Source organism: Puma concolor, chromosome A2 (assembly GCF_028749965.1).
Source record: "Puma concolor isolate L17-30 chromosome A2, mPumCon1.1.hap2, whole genome shotgun sequence".
Lineage (NCBI taxonomy): Eukaryota > Metazoa > Chordata > Mammalia > Carnivora > Felidae > Puma > Puma concolor.
Genome location: NC_141668.1, coordinates 48,275,464 through 48,300,510, shown reverse-complemented (window position 1 = coordinate 48,300,510; position 25,047 = coordinate 48,275,464). Strand labels below are relative to the sequence as shown.

Genomic DNA, 25,047 nt, shown 5'->3' with positions numbered 1-25,047 from the left:
CCACCCAAACTGAAAGTTCCGGCCCCAAGACCCAGCCATTCCCAGGCTCAGCTGGGAAAACGTGAAGTTCCTACAGCCGGTGTAACCCAGGGTCCTGGAGCCACGTGCAAGAGGAGGGGCCGCTTTCTGGTTGGCGCCCCGAGGGGCTTCATCCCTCCAATCCGCTTAGGCCCCGCGGTGAAGGAGGGGGCGCGCCCTGGGGGAGGGGGCGGAGCCAACGACCTGTCCATCACCGAGTCCACGGGTGGCAGCACCTACCACACCGCTGTACCTAGGCGAGGCGGGGCCGGGGCGGGAAGGCCGCGGCCGGGGGAGGCGGAGCCGGGCCGGCGGGAGCCAATCCGCCGGGCGGCGCGAGGGGGTGGGGGTGGGGCTACCGCCCGCGACCCAAACACCCGGCCCGGTGCACTTTGGAGCCGCGCTGCTCCTCGGCCTTCCGGTGTGAAGGCCGGGGAACCTCCTCCCCTACTGGGCACCCCCACCTTCGTGGCCCAGACCCCCCCCCCCGCCCCTCTTTCGCGGGGGGGAGTGCGGCGACGGTTGCCGGGAAGCGCGCGCCGCCCCTCCCTTCCCTCCTCCGTCCTCCCCTCACGCGCCACCCGTTTTTCCTCTTTCTCCGTTAATAACAGCTGGGTGGCTGGGGGAGGAGGGAAGGTGGCCCCGGCGGAGTCTGGGCGGGCGCCTCCCACTCACCCGCGAGCCGCCGTGTGAGCGGGAGGATGGCGGCGGTAGTTGCGGCCGCCCGGGAGGAGGCGGTACCGAGGCCCCGGGCGCAGAGCGCGGCGGCGGCGGCGGCGGCAGAGAGCGGCAGCGGCCCGTCCCGGAGCACCAGAACCGAAACCAGCGGCAGCCGCACAGCCACCTGAGCCGCCCCTCCCGCCGGAGCTAGAGAGCGGCGTCCGCCGCAGCCCGACCTCCTTCCTCTCCGCCTCTCCTCGTTTCCTGCGACCTCCCGCAGGCCACCGGTCTCGCCCGCCGCCCCCGAGCACAAGAGCGCGCCGGGCGCCTACCGCCCTTCGGGGCGCGGGGCGGCGGTCCTGGACGTGCGGGCTTCTTCTTGCGCGGGTCGCGGCGCCTCGGCCCTTCCCGCTCGTTCCTGCGCTCGCTCCCGCCCTCCCGGCGCTCCGGGCGCCGCGCGCGGGCCCGGCCCGGGGCTGGGCGGACATGGGCGCCAAGCAGAGCGGCCCGGCCGCTGCTAACGGCCGCACTCGCGCCTACTCGGGCTCGGATCTACCTTCCAGCAGCAGCGGAGGGGCCAATGGGACCGCGGGCGGTGGCGGCGGCGGCGGCGGTGGCGGCGGAGGGGCGCGGGCCGCGGCCCCGGGGAGGTTTCCGGCTCAGGTGTCCGGCGCGCACCAGCCCAGCGCCTCGGGCGGCGCCGCGGCGGCCTCGGCGGCCCCGCGCAGCCGCTCCCTCGGCGGGGCCGGGGGGAGCGTGGCGTCGGCGGCCCGCGCGGCGCAGTCCTCCTTCAACATCCCCAACAGCAGCAGCGGCCCGTACGGCTCGCAGGACTCGGTGCACAGCAGCCCCGAGGACGGCGGCGGCAGCAGGGACCGGCCGGCGGGCGGGGGCCCCGGCGGACCGCGCCTGGTGATCGGCTCCTTACCAGCTCACCTCTCGCCGCACATGTTTGGAGGTACGGCTCCCTCCCCTCTCCGGCTCCCCGGTTCCCTGCCTCCCGCGGGCGGCACGTGGGCCGCGGCCGCGCTGGGTTTTTACCTTTCTCCTTTTCTCCTTCAGCCTGAGCGCCGCGGCTTTGCCTCGCGGCCCGCTCGCCCCTCTGGGGAGGAAAAGCGCCGCTTAACCCTGGCGGCGCCGCTCCCGCTGCGCCCTGGGCTTTGGGTTTTAGACACCGGGTGCACCCCCGCCTCAGAGTGGGTCCCCAGCAGAGGAGGCACACGTCTTCCCCTTGGGGTGCAGGGAGCAAAGATTGTTTTTGAAACAAACCGACCCTGCAGCCCTCGTGCTTGTGGCTTTTTAGTATCAGGAAGTGAGGGGAAGACCCATTGCCAAACGTAGTGCTAACTGGGGACCCAAGTGGTGAGCGTTTTCTAAAGGCCAAGAGTCAAAGGGTCTCCAAGGAACGTGGGAGTATTTGGGAAAGGAGGGAGTTCTCTCCTTTGGACTGGCTGTTAATATAAAACTGTAATTCTTAAGTCTATGTCAGTAGCCACACCTACTGCGAGCAGTTGAATGGGTTGAATGTGTGATGAAAAAAATGCATTTTTGACTCCAGTGAACTGCGACTTTAGGTAATGGTTAATGCGAGCTCCTCTTACTTTGGAGGAGGAGGGCATTTTAAACATTGAAACCAGTTTCTTAAAGAGAGGCTGAGTATCAGGACTCTGCCCAAAAGATGCAGTAAGAGCCGAGGTGCTTCGGAAAAGCAGTGTTGACAAGAGTTCAGGAAAAGTCATTTGTTAGAAATGGACATTTTTAATAGCGAAATGATGTGCTTTTGTGTAGAAACAGAGGAAGGGTGCACTTGATCTGAGGAAACGGAGTTTGGCCGCCTCGTGTGTTCAGTGGTGATTTACTTTACCTCAAAACGGTTAATACAGTAAATGAATCAAGAAACCCCTCCCTTCCCAGTTCATGAAAAGAAATTGAAGTTTAATCTGATTAGAGATGCTGACTATAGAAGATAAACCTCCCCATATCATTGCATTATGTTCACAAGTGAGCGCAGCTAGAACAGTGAAAACACTATCCCCTCCATTTTTGTGGCCCTTTTATTCATGTTTCCAAATGTGAGAGATTTGAGTTGAAGTGAAATGTTCAATAATGTTATTTATCTGCCCTAATGTTCTGTACTATCAATATTCATGGTAGCATAAATTGAAAACGAGAATGTCATGGTTAGTTTTTTCCATGTTTTTAATGCTGCTTTGCACATTCAATATAGAATAACTCTTTACCTACCTTTAATTGTTATAATTTTGATACGTAAGTAGAAATACTGACATTTCCTAAAATTGGGCCATTAAAAGCTTTTCCTTTTTTGAGAAAAAGAACTAGTGCCGTCCTTACTGTGGCTTGATCATAATTAACATAGTTGAAGGTTAGTTTGATTGTAATTAACACGGCTGTAGTCACTACATTGAGGAGTAACAAGAGTTTCTTGAGAATGGGAGATTAAAGAGCACCTGGGTGGCACAGGTGTTTAAGCATCTGCCTCTTGATTTCAGCTCAGGTCATGATCTCACACAGTTTGTGGGTTCCAGCCCCGTGTTGGGCTCTGCGCTGATGGTGTGGAGCCTGCTTGGGATTCTCTTTCTCCTTGTCTCTGTCTCTCTCTCAAAGTTAAATAGATAAACTTTAAAAGTTAGGGCCGCCTGGGTGGCTCAGTCGGTTGGGCATCTGACTTCGGCTCAGGTCATGATCTCATGGTTTGTGAGTTCAAGCCCAGCGTCGGGCTCTGGGCTGACAGTTCAGAGCCTGGAGCCTGTTTTGGATTCTGTGTCTCCCTCTCTCTGCCCCTTCCCTGCTCATGCTCTCTTTCTGTCTCAAAAATCAACATTAAAAAAAAAAAAAGTTAAAAAAAATCTTAAAGTGAAAAAGCAACTGCATTTAGCAGTTATGATCATCAAAAAATGTATTTAAAAGCTTGCTAAAGGAATACGAAAAAGCCTGTCAAATTAATATCTCACTTCTTTAATATACTGATTACTATCCCTTTTTTAACGAGCTGGTAATTTCCTTTAACAAAGAGTCAGTAGATCTGTATGGGTTTATTTTCTCAAAAAAGAAAACAAAACAAAACAAAAAAAACCCTTCTATTTAGAGCAGGGGAAGATAGTTGACATTCATGCTATTGCTATTAATTCATAGTAAATTAGCAAATGAAAAGACCTGGTTCCTAAAAGTAGAAGTAAAGCAAATTTATCTTGTTGAAGTTCCTAGTTTTGTTTTGTGCACCTAGTTTTGTTTTTTTGTTTGTTTTTAAATACCTTGGGGGTTAGGATGACTGGAGCCTAATAACACAGTAACACTGTGGAACTTGTGGCAGTATTTCTTCCAGGTCTGTATACAGAATGGCATCCTAATGGCCTAAGTTCTCTGATGTATGCAGCTAATTCAGTTTTTTCTACTATGCATTTAGAACGATTCTAGTTATGTATCATTCTTGGGAAATTGGAGAAAACGGTCAAATTATCTGTGCTTGGTAGTTCAGATGAGGAACCCCAGTTGAGAGAGCCTGGAAGGGGATCAGAGAAATTACTTGCTTCTATTGTATGGTAGGAACAAATCAGTATGCCACTACCTTGAATCCTAGTTAAGACAAGTGGATGGAGCACACTTATGCAGAAACACATCTTTGTAGTGGCATTTGATTTCATGAGATTTTTGCTTCTATTTCAGTGGATAGGTTCATCAGGGAGATTTAATAGAAGCAAGATTTTCCTCATCCTGAGATTTAGGAAACCAGATGAATTTTATCTTCTTTTTATGTATTTTTCAGATGATGAACCTTATTTTAAAAATTAGACTTGATTATACTTCATTTTGACTTAATTTCTTAGTATGTATTATGGTATTAATGTGTTTATTCAGTTACAGGTTGTACAGATGTTTGGGTGTATATAAAGTAAGGCCCTCTGAAAATTGAGAAAAGGAATTATTTCTGAATTAGTGTGAAGTTTTGCTGTAATTTTGTAAAACTTAATTGATGTTTACATTATTCCTAATAAGAAAATACAGTGCTAATAAGATTCAAAATTGTTACTCTCTTTTAGGATGTCATGTGATTTATGGAAAAGGAAAATCTAAACGGTACCACTTTTTTTTTTTAATATTAGTCTAACAGGTTGAATTGTTGCTAGTTTCGTCATAATGAATAACCAAATTGCATGAAGTTTTCTCTGTTGGTTTTATGTTTTGAATGTGCATTTTAGCTGTGTATACTTTCTTATTTCTCTCTGGAGAAAACCTGAAGAGAGGTGCTTAATCCAGATACTTTAGTTTACAGAAATTCCCTAGAACTGAAGGATGTTTCTTTTGTTTTATGACTGCTGAGTTTAATACTATTAAAATGAACAAAAGCCTTCTCTTGGCTATCATGTTTGTTTTAAAACAGGTCTTCACTGATATATAGGCCAATAATTTAAAAGCCTTGGTGGCATTTTAGGATTTTTTCGGCTTTTTGTCTATATTTTCCCTATTAAGTTGCTGGTGTTCATAAAATCAATTATTATGGGGGCACCTGGGTGGTTCAGTGGGTTAAGCATCTGGCTCTTGATCTCTGCTCAAGTCATGATCTCAAGGTTCATGGGAACGAGCCCGGTGTCAGGCTGTGTGCTGACAGTACGTAGCCTGTTTGGGATTCTCTCTCTGCCTCTCCCTCCTTTTCCCTCTCCCCCCCCCCCCCCCCCGTCAAAATAAATAAACTTAAAATCAATTATTGTGAGTGGTAGAATAGTAGTCTTTAATGATCTAGCAAGGATGGGGAAGGAAAATTGGAGTATACAAATATACCAGTGAATGGAGATTATTTCTGGAGAAATCATGTGGGCTTCTGTTAGAACCTATCCATGCACCTAGAAGTGACCATGTAAAATGAATTAATCTGGACAATTAACTGGTGGTACTCAATTGTTTTTGGCCTTCTAATTGGCTTGAGTTGTGTCCTTGAGTGTTTCAGTAGTCTGTAATTCAGGCGCCTCTTGTTCCTGAGGAAACTTGCTTCCTTATGTTGGAGTGTATGTTATCTCTTAACACGAATATGTTAAATAAAACCTGTATTTCCAGGCAGATTTATTTCTCTTAATCTTCAAGATAGGTGAAGGTTTTTAAGGTAGTTGATTATCTTCATTAGTTGTTACTGAATTGTTCTCATTCTTACCAGTTATCTAGTGCCAAAAATGTTTGAATTTGGGATGTTGTGATTAATCTTCCTTCGCTGAATTTTATTCAATTGAAAATCTTTGTGCAGTGTGGCAGAATAGAAATATGTGCTTTTTCCTAAGCAAAATTACACTTAAAACTACCACCTCTGTCACTTCTCAAAAGAACAAGAACTCTGGTGGTTAATATATTTTTTCACATTTTTTTTTTTAAGGATTTCTTTTTTAAAATGTTTTTGAGAAAGCATGAGTGGGGGAGGGGCAGAGAGAGGGAGAGAGAATCCCAAACAGGCTGGGCACTGTCTGTGCAGAACCTGACTTGTAGGGCTCGATCTCATAAACCATGTGAGATCATGACCTGAGCCTAAGAAATCAAGAGTTGGAGGCTGAATCTACTAAGCCACCCAGGTGGCCCAGTGTTTCTCACTTGTAATCCCACGTGTCTTTAAACACCGTAGAAGATACCTTGCATTGTATGCTTTGCTAAAGTGTGGACTCTGACCTAGAAGTTTCTGCATTGGGAATATTTTGAGTGTCATCCTTGTGCAGGGGCCATGCTAATCTTGTCTGTATCATTCCAGTTTTAGTATAGGGACTGCCGAAGGGAGCACGGGAATATTTTGACAGTTCTTTTTTTCCCTCCTCTCTTCTACCTCCAGCTTTATTTTATTACTTTTTCCCCTGGAAACTTCTCTTGACTGCAGGGTAGAAGATGGGCTGGAGGGAGGGGTGGTTTGTGTTGCACCGGGCATCATCTGATAGGAAAGCTGTCTGACCTAAGTACCTCCGATGCTTTGCTGGCTGCAAAGACAGTTGTTTCACTAAGGATGGTGCCTCCAGCAAGTCCCCAGCCCCCTCCAATTTGATTGCTTTGCCTGGTAACTAGTAAATGGGTTCTTATTTGTTTTTTGGTTACCAGTGTCATTAGATACCAACTTTTTTTAATGTTTATTTTTGGGAGGGGGGAGGGCCAGAGAGAGAGAGGGGGATAGAGAATCCCACACAGGCTCTGTGCTGACAGCAGAGGCCGATGCAAGACTTGAACTCACGAACCATGAGATTATGACCTGAGCTAAAGTTGTACGCTTAACTGACTGAGCCACCCAGGCTCCCCTAGATACTAGCTTTTAAAGTATTGATTATTTATTCTGTGTTTATAAGGAGAATTGCCTTAATATTATACTTATTGCATATACTGGGTATATGTACAATTGGGTATATTAGTAATTTGGTTAAAAAAAAGAAATACAGGCAAAGTTTTATGTAGCAAAGTATTTTAATTTAAAAATTAAATGTTTTAATTATGCATGCACTTGACTGGTATTAACTGATGATTTAAATTTGTTCTGTACTTGTTTAAGTGTTTAGAAATTGGGGAAAACATGTCTTTTGTGTAAACAACAAAGGGTTCAGAAATACCTTAGGTTCTCATTATATGTTTTCCATGCTCCTTATTAACAAATTACTATAATTTTTTTTTTTTTTTTTACATTTTTTTATATTTTAAGAGACAGAGTGCAAGCATGGGAGGGCAGAGAGAGAGGAAGACACAGAATCAGAAGCAGGCTCCAGGCTCAGGCTGTCAGTACAGAGCCCAACGTGGGGCTCGAACCCATGAACCGCGAGATCATGACCTGAGTTCTGAGTTGAAGTTGGACACTCAACCAACTGAGCCCCCAGGAACCCCCCCCTTTTTTTTAAATTTTAGAGTGCAAGCAGGGGAGAGGGGGCAGAGGGAGGGAGATAAAACAGGCTCCACACTCAATGCAGAGCCTGACAAAGAAGGGCTTGATCCCTCGATCCTGGGATCATGACCTGAGCCAAAATCAAGGGTCGGGTGCTTAACTGGCTGAGCCAACCAGATGCCCCAAATTACTGTAAATTTTGCTGACCAAAACAATGCATATTTATTATCTCACGGTTTCTATAGGTCAGGAATCTGGGTTCAATTTAGCGTGGTTCTTTTGCAAGACTGCAATAAAGGTATGCTAGGACTGGGTTTTTTCAAGACTCGACTGGGATAGCATCTACTTTCAAGCCCCCTCTGGTTGGTAAAATTGATTTCCTCATGGTTGCTAAGCTCATGGCAGCTTGCTTCTTCAAAGCCAGCAAAGGAGAAAGTCTAGCAAGATGAACTGATGCTATACTCTTACGTAAATACGTGCGTGTAATCACACACAGCCCGTTGCTTTACTGCTTCCACTGGTTAGAAGTCATAGGCCCTGCTCAGACTCAAGGGGAGGGAATGACAGGTGTAAATTTCAGAAGGCAGAGATCATATGTGACCATCGTAAAGTGTAACCACCTTTGGTTATAGACTTCGTTTGGCCAGTTAAAGATGGAACTGTTCTAACTTTATTTTTAAATTCATTTTTTATTTACTTTAGAAAAGTTGTAATAATGAATGTGGTAAATGTTGCTTTAGTAAACATAATTTTTTTCTTTTTTCTTTTTAAGGGCTGGCATTGTAGTTGTCAGGGGTACAAACCTGGCCTCTCTTGTGCTTGCTCAGGTCCCAGTTGAATTTGAGATTATTATATATTGTAACAAGTGCCATAATAAGACTATTACAAAATGCTTTGTAAGGTATGTTGTCTCAGGTAAGGAATACTTCACAGAGGAAGGTAACACCTGAACTGTATTTTGAAAGGTTTAGAAGTTGTATGCAGGGGAGACGCTATAGACTAAAGAATCCACAAAAGCCTTGGATTTTGATAGGGTACACTGAAAGGTTTGGATTGTAGTGTGTAAGGAGGACTGATGAGAGCATGAAACTGGAAAACTCGGTTTGGACCATTTGTTGAAGGATTTTATAGTGCTGTGCCTTTGTTTTACCTAACCAACCAAGTTTTAAAGTAGCAACACTCCTATCATAGTTGATATGGATGGCAACCTTCCTGAGTACTGCAGTGTGCAGTCTGTGACACTGTTTATGACATTGCTAATCATGATTAAGTTGGTTGTTAGGAGGGGAGAGGTAGCAGGAAGATAAGCTAGGAGGACTCTTGCTTTAAATTTTTTTTATTTCAGAGAGTGCGTGAACAGGCAAGGTGGGGGGGTGGGGGAGAGAATCTTAAGCAGCCTCCTCACTCAGCTGAGAGCCCAACCCAGGACTCCATCTCACTACCTGGGATCATGACCTGAGCTGAAATCAAGAGTCGAAAGCTCAACTGAGCCACCCACGTGCCCCAGGCTAGGACTCTTTTAGACTATAATTGGTGGAAGATGCCTAAATTGAAATTATGGCATTGGTGAAGGAGAGGAAAAGTTGGATTTGATTAAGATTTCTAAGGTGGAACCAGTAGGATTGAGAGCCTGGATGCATAGTGATGTCATTAACCAATATTAAAAAAGGAAAGAAGAAATTTTAGGAAATGACTAGTTCTTTTAGGCCTGCTTAAATTTTGCGTGGTTATAGGAGTTCCATTTAGAAGTATCCTTTAAGCAGTTGGAACGTCACTAATGTAGAACATTACAAAAATTTGAGAAATAATCAGCAGATTGTAAGTGAAGCCAAAAAATGGACAAAATTACTATGGGATGAATATAAATTGAGCAAGCATGGAGGCCTGGGGAACAAGAATTTTAAGAGACAAGCAGAGTAGGAGAACAGCCATTAGAATTGAACCCAAGGAAAAGAAGTTGATTGAAATATTTTTTTATTATAAAAATAATATTGATTAGAAAAAATCAGAAAATGCTGAAAAACACACAAAAGAAATAGCAAATCACTTATAATCTTGCCACCAGAAATAACTAGAAGAAAATGTCGATGTCTACTTTTTCATATACATGTTTTTGGAACATTCATTCTATACTTTTCATTTTAAACTTTTCTCATGTTCTAATGTAAGATTGTAAGGCTACACATTTCCCTATGAGAGTTGCTTTAGGTGAATCCCGCAAATTGTGAAGTGGTTTTACCTTGGAGTTAAAAATATTGCTTAATTTCTCTTGTGATTTCTTCTTTGATATATGGGTTTGATATTCTTTGATAACACCCTGTTTCCACTTCATCAGTTTCTTCCATCACTTTGAATTTTTTATAACGTGGTTTTTAATGACTGCTCAGGGTTCCAAAATTCAATCCATAAACATTTAATGAGAACCTATTTTGCCATTCACTGTCCTAGGGATACAGAAGTGAAGAAATAAAACACATGTCCCTGCTTTCAGGTACCTTATTTTCTACTCTAGGGAGACAGTAAACAAGTAAAAACATAGTGTGTCAGAGAGTGTTGAATGCAATGGGGAAAAATGGAGTGGGAAGGTGGATAGAGATTGTGGGGTGACGGAGCTCCAGTGGCGCAATCGGTTAGCGCGCGGTACTTATACGACAGTGCGAGCGGAGATTGTGGGGTGGAGGCTTGCCCCTGTTTTAAATAATGTTTGGGAGATCACCTCACTGACAAGGTTGACATTCAAACCAAGGGGAGGGAGCAAGCCATGAAGGATCTCCAGGAGAAAAGCATACCCAGGCAGAAGGAACAATTTCTAGAAAGGCCCTGAGAAATGAATGTACCTGATGTGTCCTGGGAACAGCTGTGAAACCAGTATATTTGGAGTGCAGAGGGTTGTAGGTGAGAGCAGAGAGGGGTTGGGTAGGACAGAATCCTAAAATGTCTTGTAACCACTGACCTGGTGTTTTGACTTTTGTTTTAGGGAGAGATGGGGAGGCATTTGAGAGTTTTTTGAGCAGAAGATTGACATAACTGGACTTGGGCTTAAAAAAAATTTTTTTTATGTTTATTTTTGAGAGCGAGGACACACGCACGCACAGGGGAGAGGCAAAGAGAGAGGGAGACAGAATCTGAAGCAGGCTCTGCGCTAACAGCAAGAGTGACACAGGGCTTGAACTCAAACCATGAGATCATGACCTGAGCTGAAGTCAGATGCCTAAGCCTAACTGACTGGGTCCCCCAGTGCCCCCCTCTCCTCATACTTGGGCTTTAGAGGATTACTCCGCCACGATGTGAGAGTGGATGCTGGAGGGCAAGACTCAGGTAAGGAGTTAAAAAAATCAGGGCAGCAGATAACAGTGGCTTGGGCCAGGGTGGTAGCGCTGGAGGCGGTGTGGACTGGCCAGATTCTTGATGTCCTTCCTGTTCTTACCAACCAGATATGCGAAGGAGGGAGAGTGAGAGGGGAGCTGGGGTTTTATACAGTTTGTTTGCAGTGGGCGCTGTCACCGTGTACTATTGCTGTCAGAACCCTGACTCACAAATGTTTTATGTTTCTCCAGTCACTTCTTAAAAATTTATCAGAGATGTGGCATTGTTTGAACCAAAGGTATGCATTTGTTCAAGGCATTTGATGTTTATTGGTGAATTGCCCTTTGGAAAGGGCTGCTTCTTCAAGCAAGGGATAATGGCACAAGGGATAATGGCACAGAGAGGGAGAGAGAGAATCCCAAGCAGGTTCTGTGCTGTCAGCGCGGAGCCTGATGCAGATTCAATCTCATGAACGATGAGATCGTGACCTGAGCCAAAATCAAGAGTTGGTCGCTTAACTGACTGAGCCACCCAGGTGCCCTTTGTTCACTACATTTAGATTTTTTTTTCTTTTAGCGAGGAGTTAAAGTGTGGCTTTAACATGTTTTGGTGGGAAATTTACTGTTGTTCTTACTGCCCTTTTGTTATTTCTAGTGTTCCCTAGAAGTGTTGCATTGTGGTCATAGAGTCTTAAGACTTTTTCAGTGGCAAATGATAGAAACACAGTGCAAAATAGCATTAAGTGGGAAGACGATATTACATGTGTTGGAATGGTTCTGTGTTCATGCACTGCATATTTGGTAGGTCCTTTCAATCTGCTAACTCTGGTCTTTCATTTTGGGTAGTTTTTAAAAATTATTTCTGTGATTATTTCTTCCACCATTTTCTTTTCTCATTATTTCAGTGTTGGATATAGAGTGATCCTTTGCTTTATCTTTTTTATATCTTTTTGTTCTTTAGGGGGGATTTTTCCCCCCAGCTTTTATCTTCTAATCCTTTAGTTGATTTTTGTCTGTTTCTGTAATCTTTTAAAATTTCCGAGAGTTTTTTATTGTGAATTTTTTCATACATTTTGTTTGTGTTTTGTGGGTACAAGATCTTTTCCTAAGACTATTAATGACATGTGTTTGTGTGTATGCATATGCTTTTTTTTACCCTCCCAATTACTCAGTTTCTTCGCAGTTGCTTTTTCTGTTTGACTTCAGTCTTTCATTAGGTTCTTTCTTCAAATGTTTGGTGATCGTGGGTTGGTTACTCACTCATTTTTAAAGCACTAAAAAGCTGATTGGAAGCTGTCTGAACACCTAGGGTTATCTGTCTGTGCCCTTTTTCTTAGGAATTAAGAAATTCCTAAGAATTAGTGTCTTTTTCTCTTGAATTGGTCATATTTTCCAGAGTGGCTTCTCTCTCTCTCTCTCTCTCTTTCTCTCTCTTTCTCTCTTTCTCTCTCTTTCTCTCTCTTTCTTTTTGGCCTGGAGGATGCACTTTTTTATACCTCTATTCTAGGAGCGGAGGAGAAGAAAGTCGGGACTGTTAACACCCAGTGTGGTACTTTCCACTTAATTTTCATATTCGTTATCAGTAGGGACCTCTGCCTGTCACTATTCCTGTTGTCCCCAAGTCCAGAAGCTTTTCTCCCTCCAAATAACAAACCTCCAGTCTAATGCCAGGGTTGGGGTGGGATAGCTGCCTAGTTGCTGCAAGTCAGGGAGGACAACTGGAAAGAGACTCGGAGTAACTCTCTTTGTAGTCCTTTTCTCGCGCCTGCCACTTCATGTGCCTGCTGTAAATCTGGTTGCTTTTCTGCTTTCCTAGTTCTGTGATGAAAGTTGCCACTGCTTTTCTTTCTGTAGTCTAACGATAACCCTTTTATCCCCTCTATCTTTTATAGGCTTATTTCCTTGAAAAAAATACATTCTTACAGATTTTAGTAGGATGTTTGAACTGAGCAGAGGCTGGTAAATATGTTCAGGCAATTGTCTTTAACTGGAAGTCCTCTTTTTTTTTTAATTGCCTAAGACATATGAATCCATTTTTATGAAACTTTGACGGTTCAGATAAAATGAAAGTCACTTTCACTCCCCTGGTGATGCATTCACTCCCCAGATGTCACTATTATGATTGTTTTGTATGTGTACTTCCTAACTTTTTGGTAAATTGATTCACATACTTGGAGAAAAACGGTTTCATTTGTATGAAATTTTGTGATCGAGCTTATTGACAAGACCGGCGGGGGCGTACTATCTTCTGAAACCTGTTTTTTTTCTCTTTAATGGGTTTAGGAACTTTTTATGTGGGAGGACATAGGAGTGTAACTCTTCTGTAACTGCCGCATACTTACTATTCCATAATCTGCATATATACTGTAGTTTAACCCTTCTTCTGTCGGTAAGCATTTAGGACGTTTACACTTCACCAGTGTTGTAAAAAACACCTTTATGAATATGTGCACATGTATGGATCTTTCTCAGACATCAACCCTCTGGAATTAATGTCAGACTCCAGGTTTAAGGGCACTGTCTGAAGACTGCCCTCACTTCAGATTCAGTTACCTTTTGGGGTTCCCAGGCCATCTGTACTTCTGATCAGCTGACTACAAATTTGGAGGAACTGGGGTGGCAGGGGAAGGTCCCATGACTGTTCAGGTTTGAGAATTCACTAGAATAACTCATGGTACTCAGGAAAATGCTATACATGGGACTATAGTTTTATTATAAAGGATATAAAGTAGGAGCAGCCAAATGAAGAGACACGGTGTGAGGTCTGGGAGGATCGTGAACACAGTGCTTTCCTGCTTTCTCCTTACCCTCCTACCACAACTGTGTGTTCACAAACTAGAAAGCTCCCCCAAACCAGGTGTCCCTTTTTATTTGGGTTTTATTACGTAGATATGGTTGGTTAAATATTGGCCATATGATTAGCTTAATCTCTGACCCTCTTTCCTCCCTAGAGGTTGCCTGGCTCATTGCCCCTCACGCCTTCACTCACAGGGTTGGTCTTTCTGGTGACTAGCCCCCATTCTGAATTGTCTCAGTAGCATGAAGTCACATGTCACCGAGGGGGCTTGTGAATAGTGAAGACATTCTTATCACTCGGGAAATTCCAAGAGTTTCAGAAGCTCTGTGCCAGGAACCTAGGAACAAAGACCAGACAGACACCTAGAAGTAGAATTTTCTGATTGAATGGTATACACACTCTAATTTTTAATAAATATTGAAACTCCTTCTCAGAGGCATTAGTAATCTGCTTTGTACCATATATGACAATACTAAATTTTCCATAGCTTTTCTGGTATTAGATGCTATTTTTCCTTCATTTCACTTGATGAAAACTTTTGATGTGCATTTCCTGATTGCTAGTGAAAATGAGCATTTTTCCATATATTATTAGCCATGTATATTTCTTTTTTGAATTGCCTACTCATTGACTTTGTTCATTTTTCTGTTATGTTGTCATCTATTTTATTTATATTGATTTGTAGTTCATTATATATTCTACAAATTAGTTTTGGGTTGTTTATATGTTTTAAATATTTCCTCTCAGGTTATTGACTTAAATTTTTATGAATTAGATTTATTGTGTCAATTTTAATGGCACAGGGTTATGAATTTAAATTATTAAAATGCTAAGCTCTCGTTTCCTATAAGTGAAGAAGAAAGGGCCTTTAGTAATGGCAAGATTTTGGGGAGTGATTTTTAGCTATCTTAGATATATTAGAGCTAGTTTCATAGGGATTTAAATTCTATAGGCCCCCATTTGTGTCTGTCCCATTATTTGGGAACATTTAAACTCTTTAAAAGTAATGAAGAATGGAAAGAAGAGGGAGAATATGTATTGTGGCAGTACGATGAGAGAAGTCCAAAGGTAATAACTAATTTTTTAAAAATTGTGTGAATGGTATTTATCCAGATCATTCCTCTTCTGTTTTATTAAAGGTGATGTAAAATTGACCATAACTCTAAGTGACATAATTCTATAAATATTAAATTCTCTATTCTAATAATTTATTATATGTATAGTATCCTTATAAATTGCTATGTGATGTGTTCTTTATGGAATGAGAAGTATGTAGTAGAAGACTTAGTTCTTTTAAAATTTTACCATTGAGGGGCGCCTGGGTGGTTCAGTGGGTTGGGCTTCTGACTTCCGCTCAGATCATGATGTCGTGGTTCATGAGTTCAAGCCCTGCGTTGGGCTTTGTGATGACAGTGTGACACCTGCTTGGGATTTCTCCTCCCCCCCTCCCTCTCTCTCTCCCCCCCTCCCTCTCTCTCTCTCCCCCCTCCCTCCCTCTCTCCCTCTCCCCCCTCCCTCCCTCTCTCCCTCCCTCCCTCTCTCCCTCCCTCCCTCCCTCTCTCCCTCCCTCCCTCCCTCCCTCTCTCCCCCTCTCTCTCCCTCTCTCTCCCTCTCCCCCCCCTCTCCCCCCACCTTGCACTTTCTCTCCCTGAATGAATAAACTTTTAAAAAATGTTTTTTAATTTTACCGTTGAAGGGGCACCTGGCTGGCTTAGTCAGTAGAGCATGCAACTGTTTAAAAATTTTTTTTTAATGTTTATTTATTTTTGAGAGAGACAGAAACAGAGGATGAGCAGGAGAGGGGCAGAGAGGGAGATACAAAATCCAAAGCAGGCTCCAGGTTCTGAGCTGTCAGCATAGAACCCAACTAGGGACTTGAATCCTTGAACCAAGAGATCCTGACCTGAGCTGAAGTTGTATGCTCAACTGACTGAGCCACCCAGGAGCCCTGGGCATGCACCTTTTGATCTTGGGGTCATGAGTTGAAGCCCCATGTTGGGTGCAGAGCTAACTTTATTTATTTATTTATTTACCATTGAAGAGATTTCTTAGAAATTTAAATGATTTTTTTGACTTAAAACTTTCAGGAATACATAGTTCAATAAATATCAACGAAGCCTTGTTTATAGAACTCTTAATTGTATATGTGTATACAACATAGTGAATATATCTTTATATCCCAGCATGAGGGTTACCTTGTTAATATTGACCTTGTGTAATATTTACTAGCTCACATCTGTAGACATTTTATAGTTGATAAAAACATATTTACATATACTCTGTTTTTTGGGGGGTAGGAGGCTTTATTTCATTGGAGGGGCAGGAGGGAGAATCTGGACACAGGCAGCACGTGGGGTGGGGGTCAGGGGATACCCTCTATATTTTCAAGTAAATTATATAGGCATCTTTGTAAGATGCAGAGAACATAGTTTCCCTGTTTCATAAATGAGGAAACTGAGATGTAAAGAAATTTGGCTTTTAAGTTGTATAAATCATAATGACTCTGAATCAGGTCATTGCTTTTTTTTCATTCCATCCTATGGATTAGTTTCCTATGGATGTTGTAACAAATTACCACCAGCCTAATGACTTAAAACCACACAAATTTATTACAGCTGTGGAGGTTAGAGGTACAAAATGGGTCCCACTGGTTTGAAACCAAGGTGTTTGTAGGCTGCTTCTGGAGGTTCTGAGGGAGTACCTGTTTCCTTGTCTCTTTCTAGCATCCAGAGACCACCTGCATTTCTTGGCTTAGGACCCCTTCCTCTGTCTTCAAAGGGAACAGTATTGGGCCAGGTTTTCACACGCTGACCTCTCTCTGGTTTTGACTCTTCTGCCTCATTTCCATATTTTAAGGACCCTTGTAATTGAGTTGGGCCTACCCAGATAATCTAGGATTATCTCTCTATTTTAAGATCAGTGATTAGCAGCCTTAATTCCACTTTGCCATGTAACCTAACATGATTCCAGGGATTAGGCTGTATACATGAAGCAATGACAATGAGTGGACGGGTTTACAAAAAACCAGTAACAAAAAAATGCAGTGATCATCAGATCTAGTCTCTTGAATGATTGAAAGCAGAGTTGTCACTTCTTTGACAGACCTCTTTGTGGAAAGGAAGTAACTACTTTTTTTTCCTTAAGAACGTAGGGTTAATTTGCAGACGTTGGAATGCACAGATTCTAAATGTGCGGTTTGAAGAGTTTTGACAAATACAGTGACAAATACATTAACACGCCATCAGAGTAGAGAACATTTTCTTCACCCTGGAAGGTTCTCTTATGCTCCTTCCCAGTCATTCTCACCCTGCTTCCAAGAGGCTGATTAATATTACCGGTTTCTACGTTCACTGATTAGTTTTGCCTGTTCTTGAACTACATATAAATGGAGTCATACAGCAAGTCCTCTTTGACGTTGAGGGTTTGGGGCAATTGTAAAGTAAGTTAGAAATGGAAGACCTTGGAAAGATGCATGCAGTTCTTCCCTAACTGCTGCCATTATCCTGCTCTGTCCCTTCATGCTACTCCCTCCCCACTTGCTGTGCAACTCTGTAATGTGTGCACACCGAAACTAAGAATATGCTAAGTACTCGATGGATATGTAGTAGAAAGCATGATTGTGTAAATATCTTAAAATTCAAGATAAACTGAACTTGAAAAAACTAATGCTTAAATTTATCCCTACTTGGTATATTCTTTCAGTTATCTGATTGGCAAAGTTTTTGGATGCCATTAAATGTTTTAGATGGTATTCACTATAGCAAAGCAGGATATAGTGGTTGATTTATTTGCAAATTGTCAATTCTCAGGAGAAGGACAAAGTTCAGGGAACTTTATTTTTAGGGTCAGTATTTTTCAAGTAGGGAAGTGGTTGAACAAAAACTTGAGAGTTGGAACTTCACTATGTTTTTGGTTTAGTATAAAACTTTTTCAAAAATTCAGGGGGCGCCTTGGGTGGTTCAGTCAGTTGAGCATCTGACTTTGGTTCAGGTCATGATCTCAGGGTTTGTGAGTTTGAGCCCTGCGTCAGGCCATGCAGAGCCTGCTTGGGATTCTTTTTCTCTCCCTCTCCCTCTCTCTCTGCTCCTTCCCCACCTGCTCTCTCCTCTCTCTGTCACAATAAATAAGTAAACTTTAAAAAATTCAGTAGACAATGGCCAGGCATAATTTTCTTTACGCTTGTAACTTGTTTTTGTTTTCATACGAGTCCAATAAGTATAAATGAGTCAGGTCTCATATTAAGTTTTGTGTACAACTCACCTGTACTCCAAAATAACAGCTTGGCCAAAGAGAAATTCAGCCTTTATGCAAGAGGAATCAGCAAAGGGAGTTCTTGTGGCTATTGTGATGGCGAGGTGGACTGTCCCCACTCTCAGATGTGAAATCTGTACTCCCCAAAGAGGAGACTGGTGAAGAGAAGGATGTGCTCATCTGTTGTAGCCTTCAGGGTGGAGAAAGGGGACAGGGGTGGAGAGCATCAGCCGGGGGATTCCTTTAGTAATTAGGAGGAGGAGTGTTTTTATTTATATATTAAAAAAATAAAATTTGACCTAACATTGTGTAAATTTAAGGTGTACAGTGTGACGATTCGATGCACGTACGTGTGAAATGATGATCAAGATAAAGTTAACATTTCATCACCTCACATAATTACCAGTTTTTTGGTGGAGAGAACATTTCGGATGTACTGTCTTAGCAAATTTCAACTCTAATGTTAGGACTACTAGCAATAGCCACTATGCTGTACTTACTCATCTCGTAACTGGAAGTTTCCACCCTTTGACCAACATCTCATTTTCTCCACCACCCAGCCCTGGCAGCTACCACTCTGTTTCTACGAGTTTGGCTCGTTAAGTCATTTATTATTTATTAAAGTATAACTAACATAGTGTTAGATTTCACGCATACAACATAATGACTCAGCAGTTCTGTACATTATTTGGTGCTTGTCACGATAAGTACAGTCACCATCTGTCACAGTACAACACCATCACAATATTGACTATTTTCTGTGCTGTACTTTTCATCTCCGTGACTTCATTTTATTTTTATTTATTTTTAAGTAAACTCTGCCCCCGACATGGGGCTCAAACTTAGGACACTGAGATCAAGAGTCACACGCTGTACTGACTGAGATAGCCAGGCATCCCACCAAGACTTTATTTTATAATTGGGAGTTGGTACCTCTTAATCTCCTTTATCCATTTCACCCATCCCCTCATCCTCCTCCTGTCAGCCACCAGTTCTCTGTATTTAAGAGTCTGGTTTTTTGCTTGTTTCTTTGTCCATTTATTTTTTTTGGTTTTTGGTTTTTTTTAGATTCCACATAAAAATGAAATCATATGGTAATTTGCCTTTTTCTGTCTGGCTTATTTCACTTAGCATTATACCCTCTACGTCCATCTATGTTGCAGATAGCGAGATCTCATTCTTTTTTATGGCTGAGTAATATTCCTGTGTGTGTGTGTGTGCGCGTGCGTGCGCGTGCATGCATGCATGTACCGCCTTGGGGAAGAGTGCTTTAAAAAGCCAGTAAACAGGCTTGACGAAAATTCCTAAAAGTCGGGAGTATGGTTAGCTGCATTCACTCTTGATATGTTATTTTTGGAAGGGTCACAGGTTATGGTGAGAACAAGTTCTACCTTGAAGTCAATAAAAGTAGCTTTATGACCTTCATTTTTCATTTTCTTGGATTTCACTTTCTGAGGTAAACTAATTTTTAAATAAAAAGCCGTGTCCATTTTTAAAAATTTGAATATACTAGTGCAGGCGATTTTCATTATTAGAGGTTCCACAAAGACAATTAAATGTACAGTATAAAAACAGATGATTAGGTCAGCAGCCCTCTTGCATGCTAGTGCACTAAAGGGAATCCTGATGGTACTTGTAGAAAGTTACCTGCTGTTGCTTGTTCAGAGAAGGAGGTGGTTTCACTTTGTTCAGAGGTGGTGGTGAATTTGTGCTCTCAGCATCATTTCCTTGGTGTTCTGAAAGCAGTTTTCCCCCTGGGAGTCCAGCACTATAAAGGAATTTGAGAAATTTGACAAGCTTCTTACTCCACAAAAAGTTGGTCTGTTGGGTACCAAATTGTCTACCATCCCATTGACATTATCCTTTTGCTTTGTATGCACATATTGAACATCTTAAGTCATTTTTAAAAAGTAGTGTCATATGTGGCAGGGACTAGAGAAAAATACTCCTTATGCTATATAGGAAAATGTGATAGTGGACTTCAGTAGCAAAGGTAGCACAGGGCTTAGATACTTTGTGTTTTAGCTGACTTTAAAATTGAGGGGTAGAGGAAACTTGTTCTCTTACTGTCGTACATAATCTGATTTTTTCTTTGTTGCTTACTTAGTCATTAAATATTTTTTAAGTTTATTTTGAGAGAGAGAGCGAGAGAGATACAGAGCACGTGAGCAGGGGAGGGGCAGAGTGAGAGGAGTGCGAGAATCCCAAGCAGGCTCAGCATTATCAGCGCAGCAGATATGGGGCTCGAACTCCCAAACCACGAGGTCATGACCTGAGCCGAAACTAAGAGTAGTATGCTTAACTGGCTGAACCGTCCAGGCACCCCTCAATCATTAAATATTTAATACCTGCTGCAGTAGGCTACATAGGTTTTGTGGTACTGAGAATGCAAAGGAGAGAGACACTTTTGTTCCCTAAGAGCACATAGTCTAGTGGAGACATAGCTTGGAAACAAATGATTATAAAAATGGTATGTGGTTTGTTTTGGTAATTTTGTTACTAAATGAGTGTATATGTGTAATGAAGAAAAAAGGCCTAGAGGTGTTATCCGTAAATTAAAAGTTGGTTATCTCTGGCAAGTAGGAACACTGCTTTCTATTATGTATTGCTTTGTGTCAACAGTAATACACCTGTAATTTTTATAAACAGAAGAGAATTGGTAGTGGTGTCACCACCATGGCTACTCTGTTCCTATTCCTGTACTCCCATTACTCATACTTCCAGAGTTCAGATTCACGCTCAAGTCTGTCTGGCTTGGCTCTGGGTGGTGCACTCTGGTCCCAAGGAGCAATACCTACTTCAGATAGCATCCTTGACAGTTTAATCCTATTGAACACTTCTCCCATAAGATTCTCCTGGAAGGAAGAGCTCTGTATGTAGATAGGCAAGTTTGTAACCTATTCAAGGTCTGCAGTAAAGAAATATGAATAACTCATTTTAATTCCTCATTTCCCAAATTAATTTCATAGTAACTCCCCCCCCCCCCCCCCAGTAATCCTTTATTGATGTTCTGTGGTTTTCACACTTCAGTGGGCCTGAGATTCCCTCCTACCCCCAGAGTTTTGATTCAATTAAATTCGGGATGGGGCACGAGAATTTGCACTTTTTTAACAAGTTTCCAGGTGTTGCTGATGCTCCTGGTCCAGGAATTGTATCTTGTGTTCACTTTTGTATGTGATTTGCACTTCCATCTTGCCTTGATGTATAAACTCAGAACTCTGCTAGATTATGATGTTGTTTTCCTGCTGGAAGAAAAGTGTCTTAAAAGCAAAAAATGTGTTTAGCATAGAAGGAGCTTCCAAAGGGGGCTTCATTAACTAAATTACCCCAGGGGCATTATTTCCCTCTGTCGTCAGTATTTTTCTGCTGCCCTGTGAGCTTCAACTTAGTCATTTGTAGATGGAAATGATTAAACCTGCTCTAGAAGGTTGTAATAAAGATTAAATGATACAACATTTGCAAAAGTGCCTAGTATAAGGCATGGTGCATTACAGTTGCTTACCACCTTGCTAATTGAAGTTCATTTTCTGGACCAATGGTATTAACCTTCACTTGGGAGCCTATTAGAAACAATTTCAGGCCCCACCTCAGACTTCTGGAAACAGAATCTGCATTATGAAAATGCCTAGGTGATTTGTATGCACATAACTGCATGAGAAACACTGATGGTAGCATGCACCTTGGGAAAAGCTTTCCTGGTGCATTATGTGACTTATTCTCTACTTTATAAACTGACTACCCAGGACTCTTTTTGTATAGATGTTAACTATTCCAGAGCCCAGAAATACTTTGCCCAAAATGACAATATCCACCTTGGTGTTTCCTGACCATAAAATAATGTGTACTGGGGTGCCTGGCTGGGCCAGTTGGTAGAACATGTGATTCTTAATCTCAGGGTTGTGAGTTCAAGCCCCTGCCCCGCCCCAGGCATGGAGCCTGTTAAGAGAATAATGTATACTATTATTAAAACTTGAAATAACACATAAAACAAAAAAAAAAAATAAATGTGGAAATCCACTCCCTATGATAGATAAATAAATCACTGGCACTTTTGTACAGTAGTCAGCATATGTCTTTCTACATGTGTATATGTGCACACCCAGTTTTGGGGTGCTTTCTTTCCCTTTTCTCCCCCACACCCATACCTTATTCTGCAAGATAAACTAACCCAGTGTTTAGCTTCTGAAAGCTATCCATTGATATCCATTGATACAGTAAATACACGTTTATAGGGATTTTGTGGTCATTGTTTTACGAAAATGGAATTATATGGGTGCTTGTCTGCATCTTTTCCCACTTAAAATACTGTGGAAATTCCTCAATTAGTATCACACTCTTTTTAATAACTGCTTTAGGCCATGGTAAGGATATTGGACAAATTATTCAGCTGTTTTTACTGGCCAGTTTTTGTTACTACATACAGAAGAATCCTTATTCTTTATATACTTGATTCCATTATTGCTAGGATAAATTGCCAGGTGGGAATTTCTGGATCAAAGGGTAATTTTTATTATGAATTGTATTTTACATACACAAAAGTATGTAACACACATATGCATCTAATGAAGTGACTCTTCCTGTATCACCACCCATGCTAAGAAGTAGAACACTCATAGTTTCTTAAAATCTCCCTTCCATTATGTGCCCTTCTATTATTTTCTCATTGTTTTCCTTTATAGCTTTCCCACTCAGGCATCCCTACACAGTTAACATGTGCAACAGTAAGCTTGGTTTTGAATATTTTGAATATTATATTAATAGAGTCATTCTAAACATATGACATTATTTGTATATATCACTTATGTTATTGTCTGGAGCTATAGCTTATTCCACTTCATTTATCCATCACATTCCATTGAATGAATACCACAATTTATCCATTTTTATTGTTGATGGAATTGGAGGCGTTTTTAGTTTTGCATCATTATAAACAGTGCCGCCATGAACATTTTTATTTGTGACTCCTGGGGCACATGTTCACAAGTACTCCGGGGCAGTGGTCTTCAAACTTTTTTGGTTTTTTTTTTTATCCCCCTAATAATTTTTTTAAGCTATCTCCTTGCACATTTTTAAGTTGATATCTGATTTATCATGTTTATTTTTTTTTTTAATTTTTTTTTCAACGTTTATTTTTTTGGGGGACAGAGAGAGAGCATGAACGGGTGAGGGGCAGAGAGAGAGACACAGAATCGGAAACAGGCTCCAGGCTCTGAGCCATCAGCCCAGAGCCCGACACGGGGCTTGAACTCACGGACCACGAGATCGTGACCTGGCTGAAGTCGGACGCTTAACCGACTGCGCCACCCAGGCGCCCCTGATTTATCATGTTTAAATAGTTGCAATTATGTAATTTCAGAAATATTAAAAATACTGATCTTTTAAAATACCACTTTTATTTTTTTCAAATTTTAATTCCAGTATAATTAACATAGTCTTATATTAGTTTTGGGTGTATAATGCAGTGATTCAACAATTCTGTACACTACTTAGTGCTCTTCGTAAGTGTCCTCTTAATCCCCTTCACCTGTTTCACTCGTTCCCCCCCCCCCCCCCCCCACATCTCCCCTGGGGTAACCATCAGTTCTCTATAGTTAAGAGTTTGGTTTGTCTCTTTTTTCCTTTGTTCTGTTGTTTCTTAAATTCCACATATGAGTGAAATCATATGGTATTTGTCTTTCTCTGCTGGCTCATTTCACATTGTGCCCTCCAGATCCATCCACGTTGTTGCAAAGGGCAAAATCTCATTCTTTTTTATGACGGAATCATATTCCATGGTGTGTGTGTATCACATCCATTCATCTATCAGTGGACATTCAGGCTTCTTCCATAATTTGGCCCTTGTAAATAATGCAATAAACACGGACACATGTATCTTTTCAAATTAGTGTTTTCATATTCTTTGTATAAATAGTAGTGGAATTACCGGATCGTAGGGTAGTTCTGTTTTTAACTTTTTGAGGAACTTCGACTGTTTTCCACGGTGGCTGCACCAGTTAGCTTTCCATCCGTGCCAACACTTGTTTCTTGTGTGTTTGATTTTAGCTATTCTGAGATGTCTGAGGTGATACCTCGTTGTTTTAAGTTTTTAATTCCAGTTAACATGGTGTTACGTTAGTTTTAGGCTAGGTTAAATTACTATATTGCACATCACCCTGTGCTCATCACAAGTGCCCTCCCTAAGTCCCTATTACCTGTTTAACCGCCCCCCCCAACTTCCCCTGTGGTAACTATGAATATATATATATGAATGTGTATATAAACATATATAATCATCAGCTTGTTCTCTATAGTAAAAAGTCTGTTTCTTGGTTTGTCTCTTTTTTTCCCCCTCTTTGCTTGTTTGTTTCTTTTTTAAGTTTATGTGAGAGAGAGGACGTGAGTTGGGGGGTGATGCAGAGAGAGAGAATCCCAAGCAGGCTCTGTGCTGTCAGTGTGGAGCCCGACTCCGGGCTCCATCTCATGAACCAGTTCTGGCCTAAGAATTTGTAGCTTTCTTTGCCAGCTCATTAATGTTCTTAAGATTTTTTTGTTTTTAATCCTGGATTTGGAGTTGCTTCTGTTAGGAGGGTTGATCTCAGTACTGTTCCGCTATATTCCTGGAACAGCATTCTCTATTATTCAGTAGACTTTGCCAGACTGCTTTCTAGGGAAATACAAACTGAAGTAGTAATGCGATAGCACTTTATGCTGGTCAGATTGGCAGAAAGGAAAGTCATAGCATACCATTACAGGTGATACGGGTTGTAAATGATACTCGTGGAAATGTAAATTGCGCTAGTCTTTTAGGAAACTTCGACAGCTTTTATCAGGCAAAAATTGTCATGTCAAAGGAGTGGATTGGGGAAAGTATGTGGCTGCAAATGCAGCTGGCCATTGCTTTCATTTTTCTGTGGTGAAGAGTGGAGAAAAATGTGAATGAATGTTACCAGCCTCTCAACGTTTGGGGGCAGCGGGGTGGGGCTTGCTTAACTAAACAGCAGGAATAGGTGGACTTAGGGGACACTCACATAGGCTTAGAAGAAATAATTGAGAGACCCTGATTAGAATATTACAGCTTTCTTTCTTGCTAATCTACCCAAAAAAGTGTAATAGGAAAATGAGAAATCAACAAAGGACTGGGTGAATTAAAAAGGGAACTTTATGACAGTGGTGTTCTGGAACAAGCT

The 25,047-nt window shown here is 42.1% G+C and overlaps 1 protein-coding gene and 1 non-coding gene across 3 annotated transcripts in view; one reads left to right on the top strand and one right to left on the bottom strand.

Moving 5' to 3' along the window:
* The first annotated feature begins 375 nt into the window (after positions 1 to 375).
* ZNRF2 (zinc and ring finger 2) overlaps positions 376 to 25,047 on the top strand; it is a 98,719-nt gene continuing 74,047 nt past the window's right edge. The window contains exon 1 of one of the 2 annotated variants that reach the window (XR_015245875.1): positions 376 to 1,636. Coding sequence is in view for 1 of the 2 variants with exons in the window: in XM_025929301.2 (XP_025785086.2) it covers positions 1,165 to 1,636 (472 nt within the window). In the remaining variant the exon portion in view is untranslated. The remainder of the gene's footprint in view (positions 1,637 to 25,047) is intronic. The other variant, XM_025929301.2, reaches the window with a different exon arrangement.
* On the bottom strand, positions 6,347 to 6,454 carry LOC112867150 (U6 spliceosomal RNA). Its single transcript, XR_003224191.1, has one exon. It is a non-coding gene; the product is annotated as a U6 spliceosomal RNA (small nuclear RNA).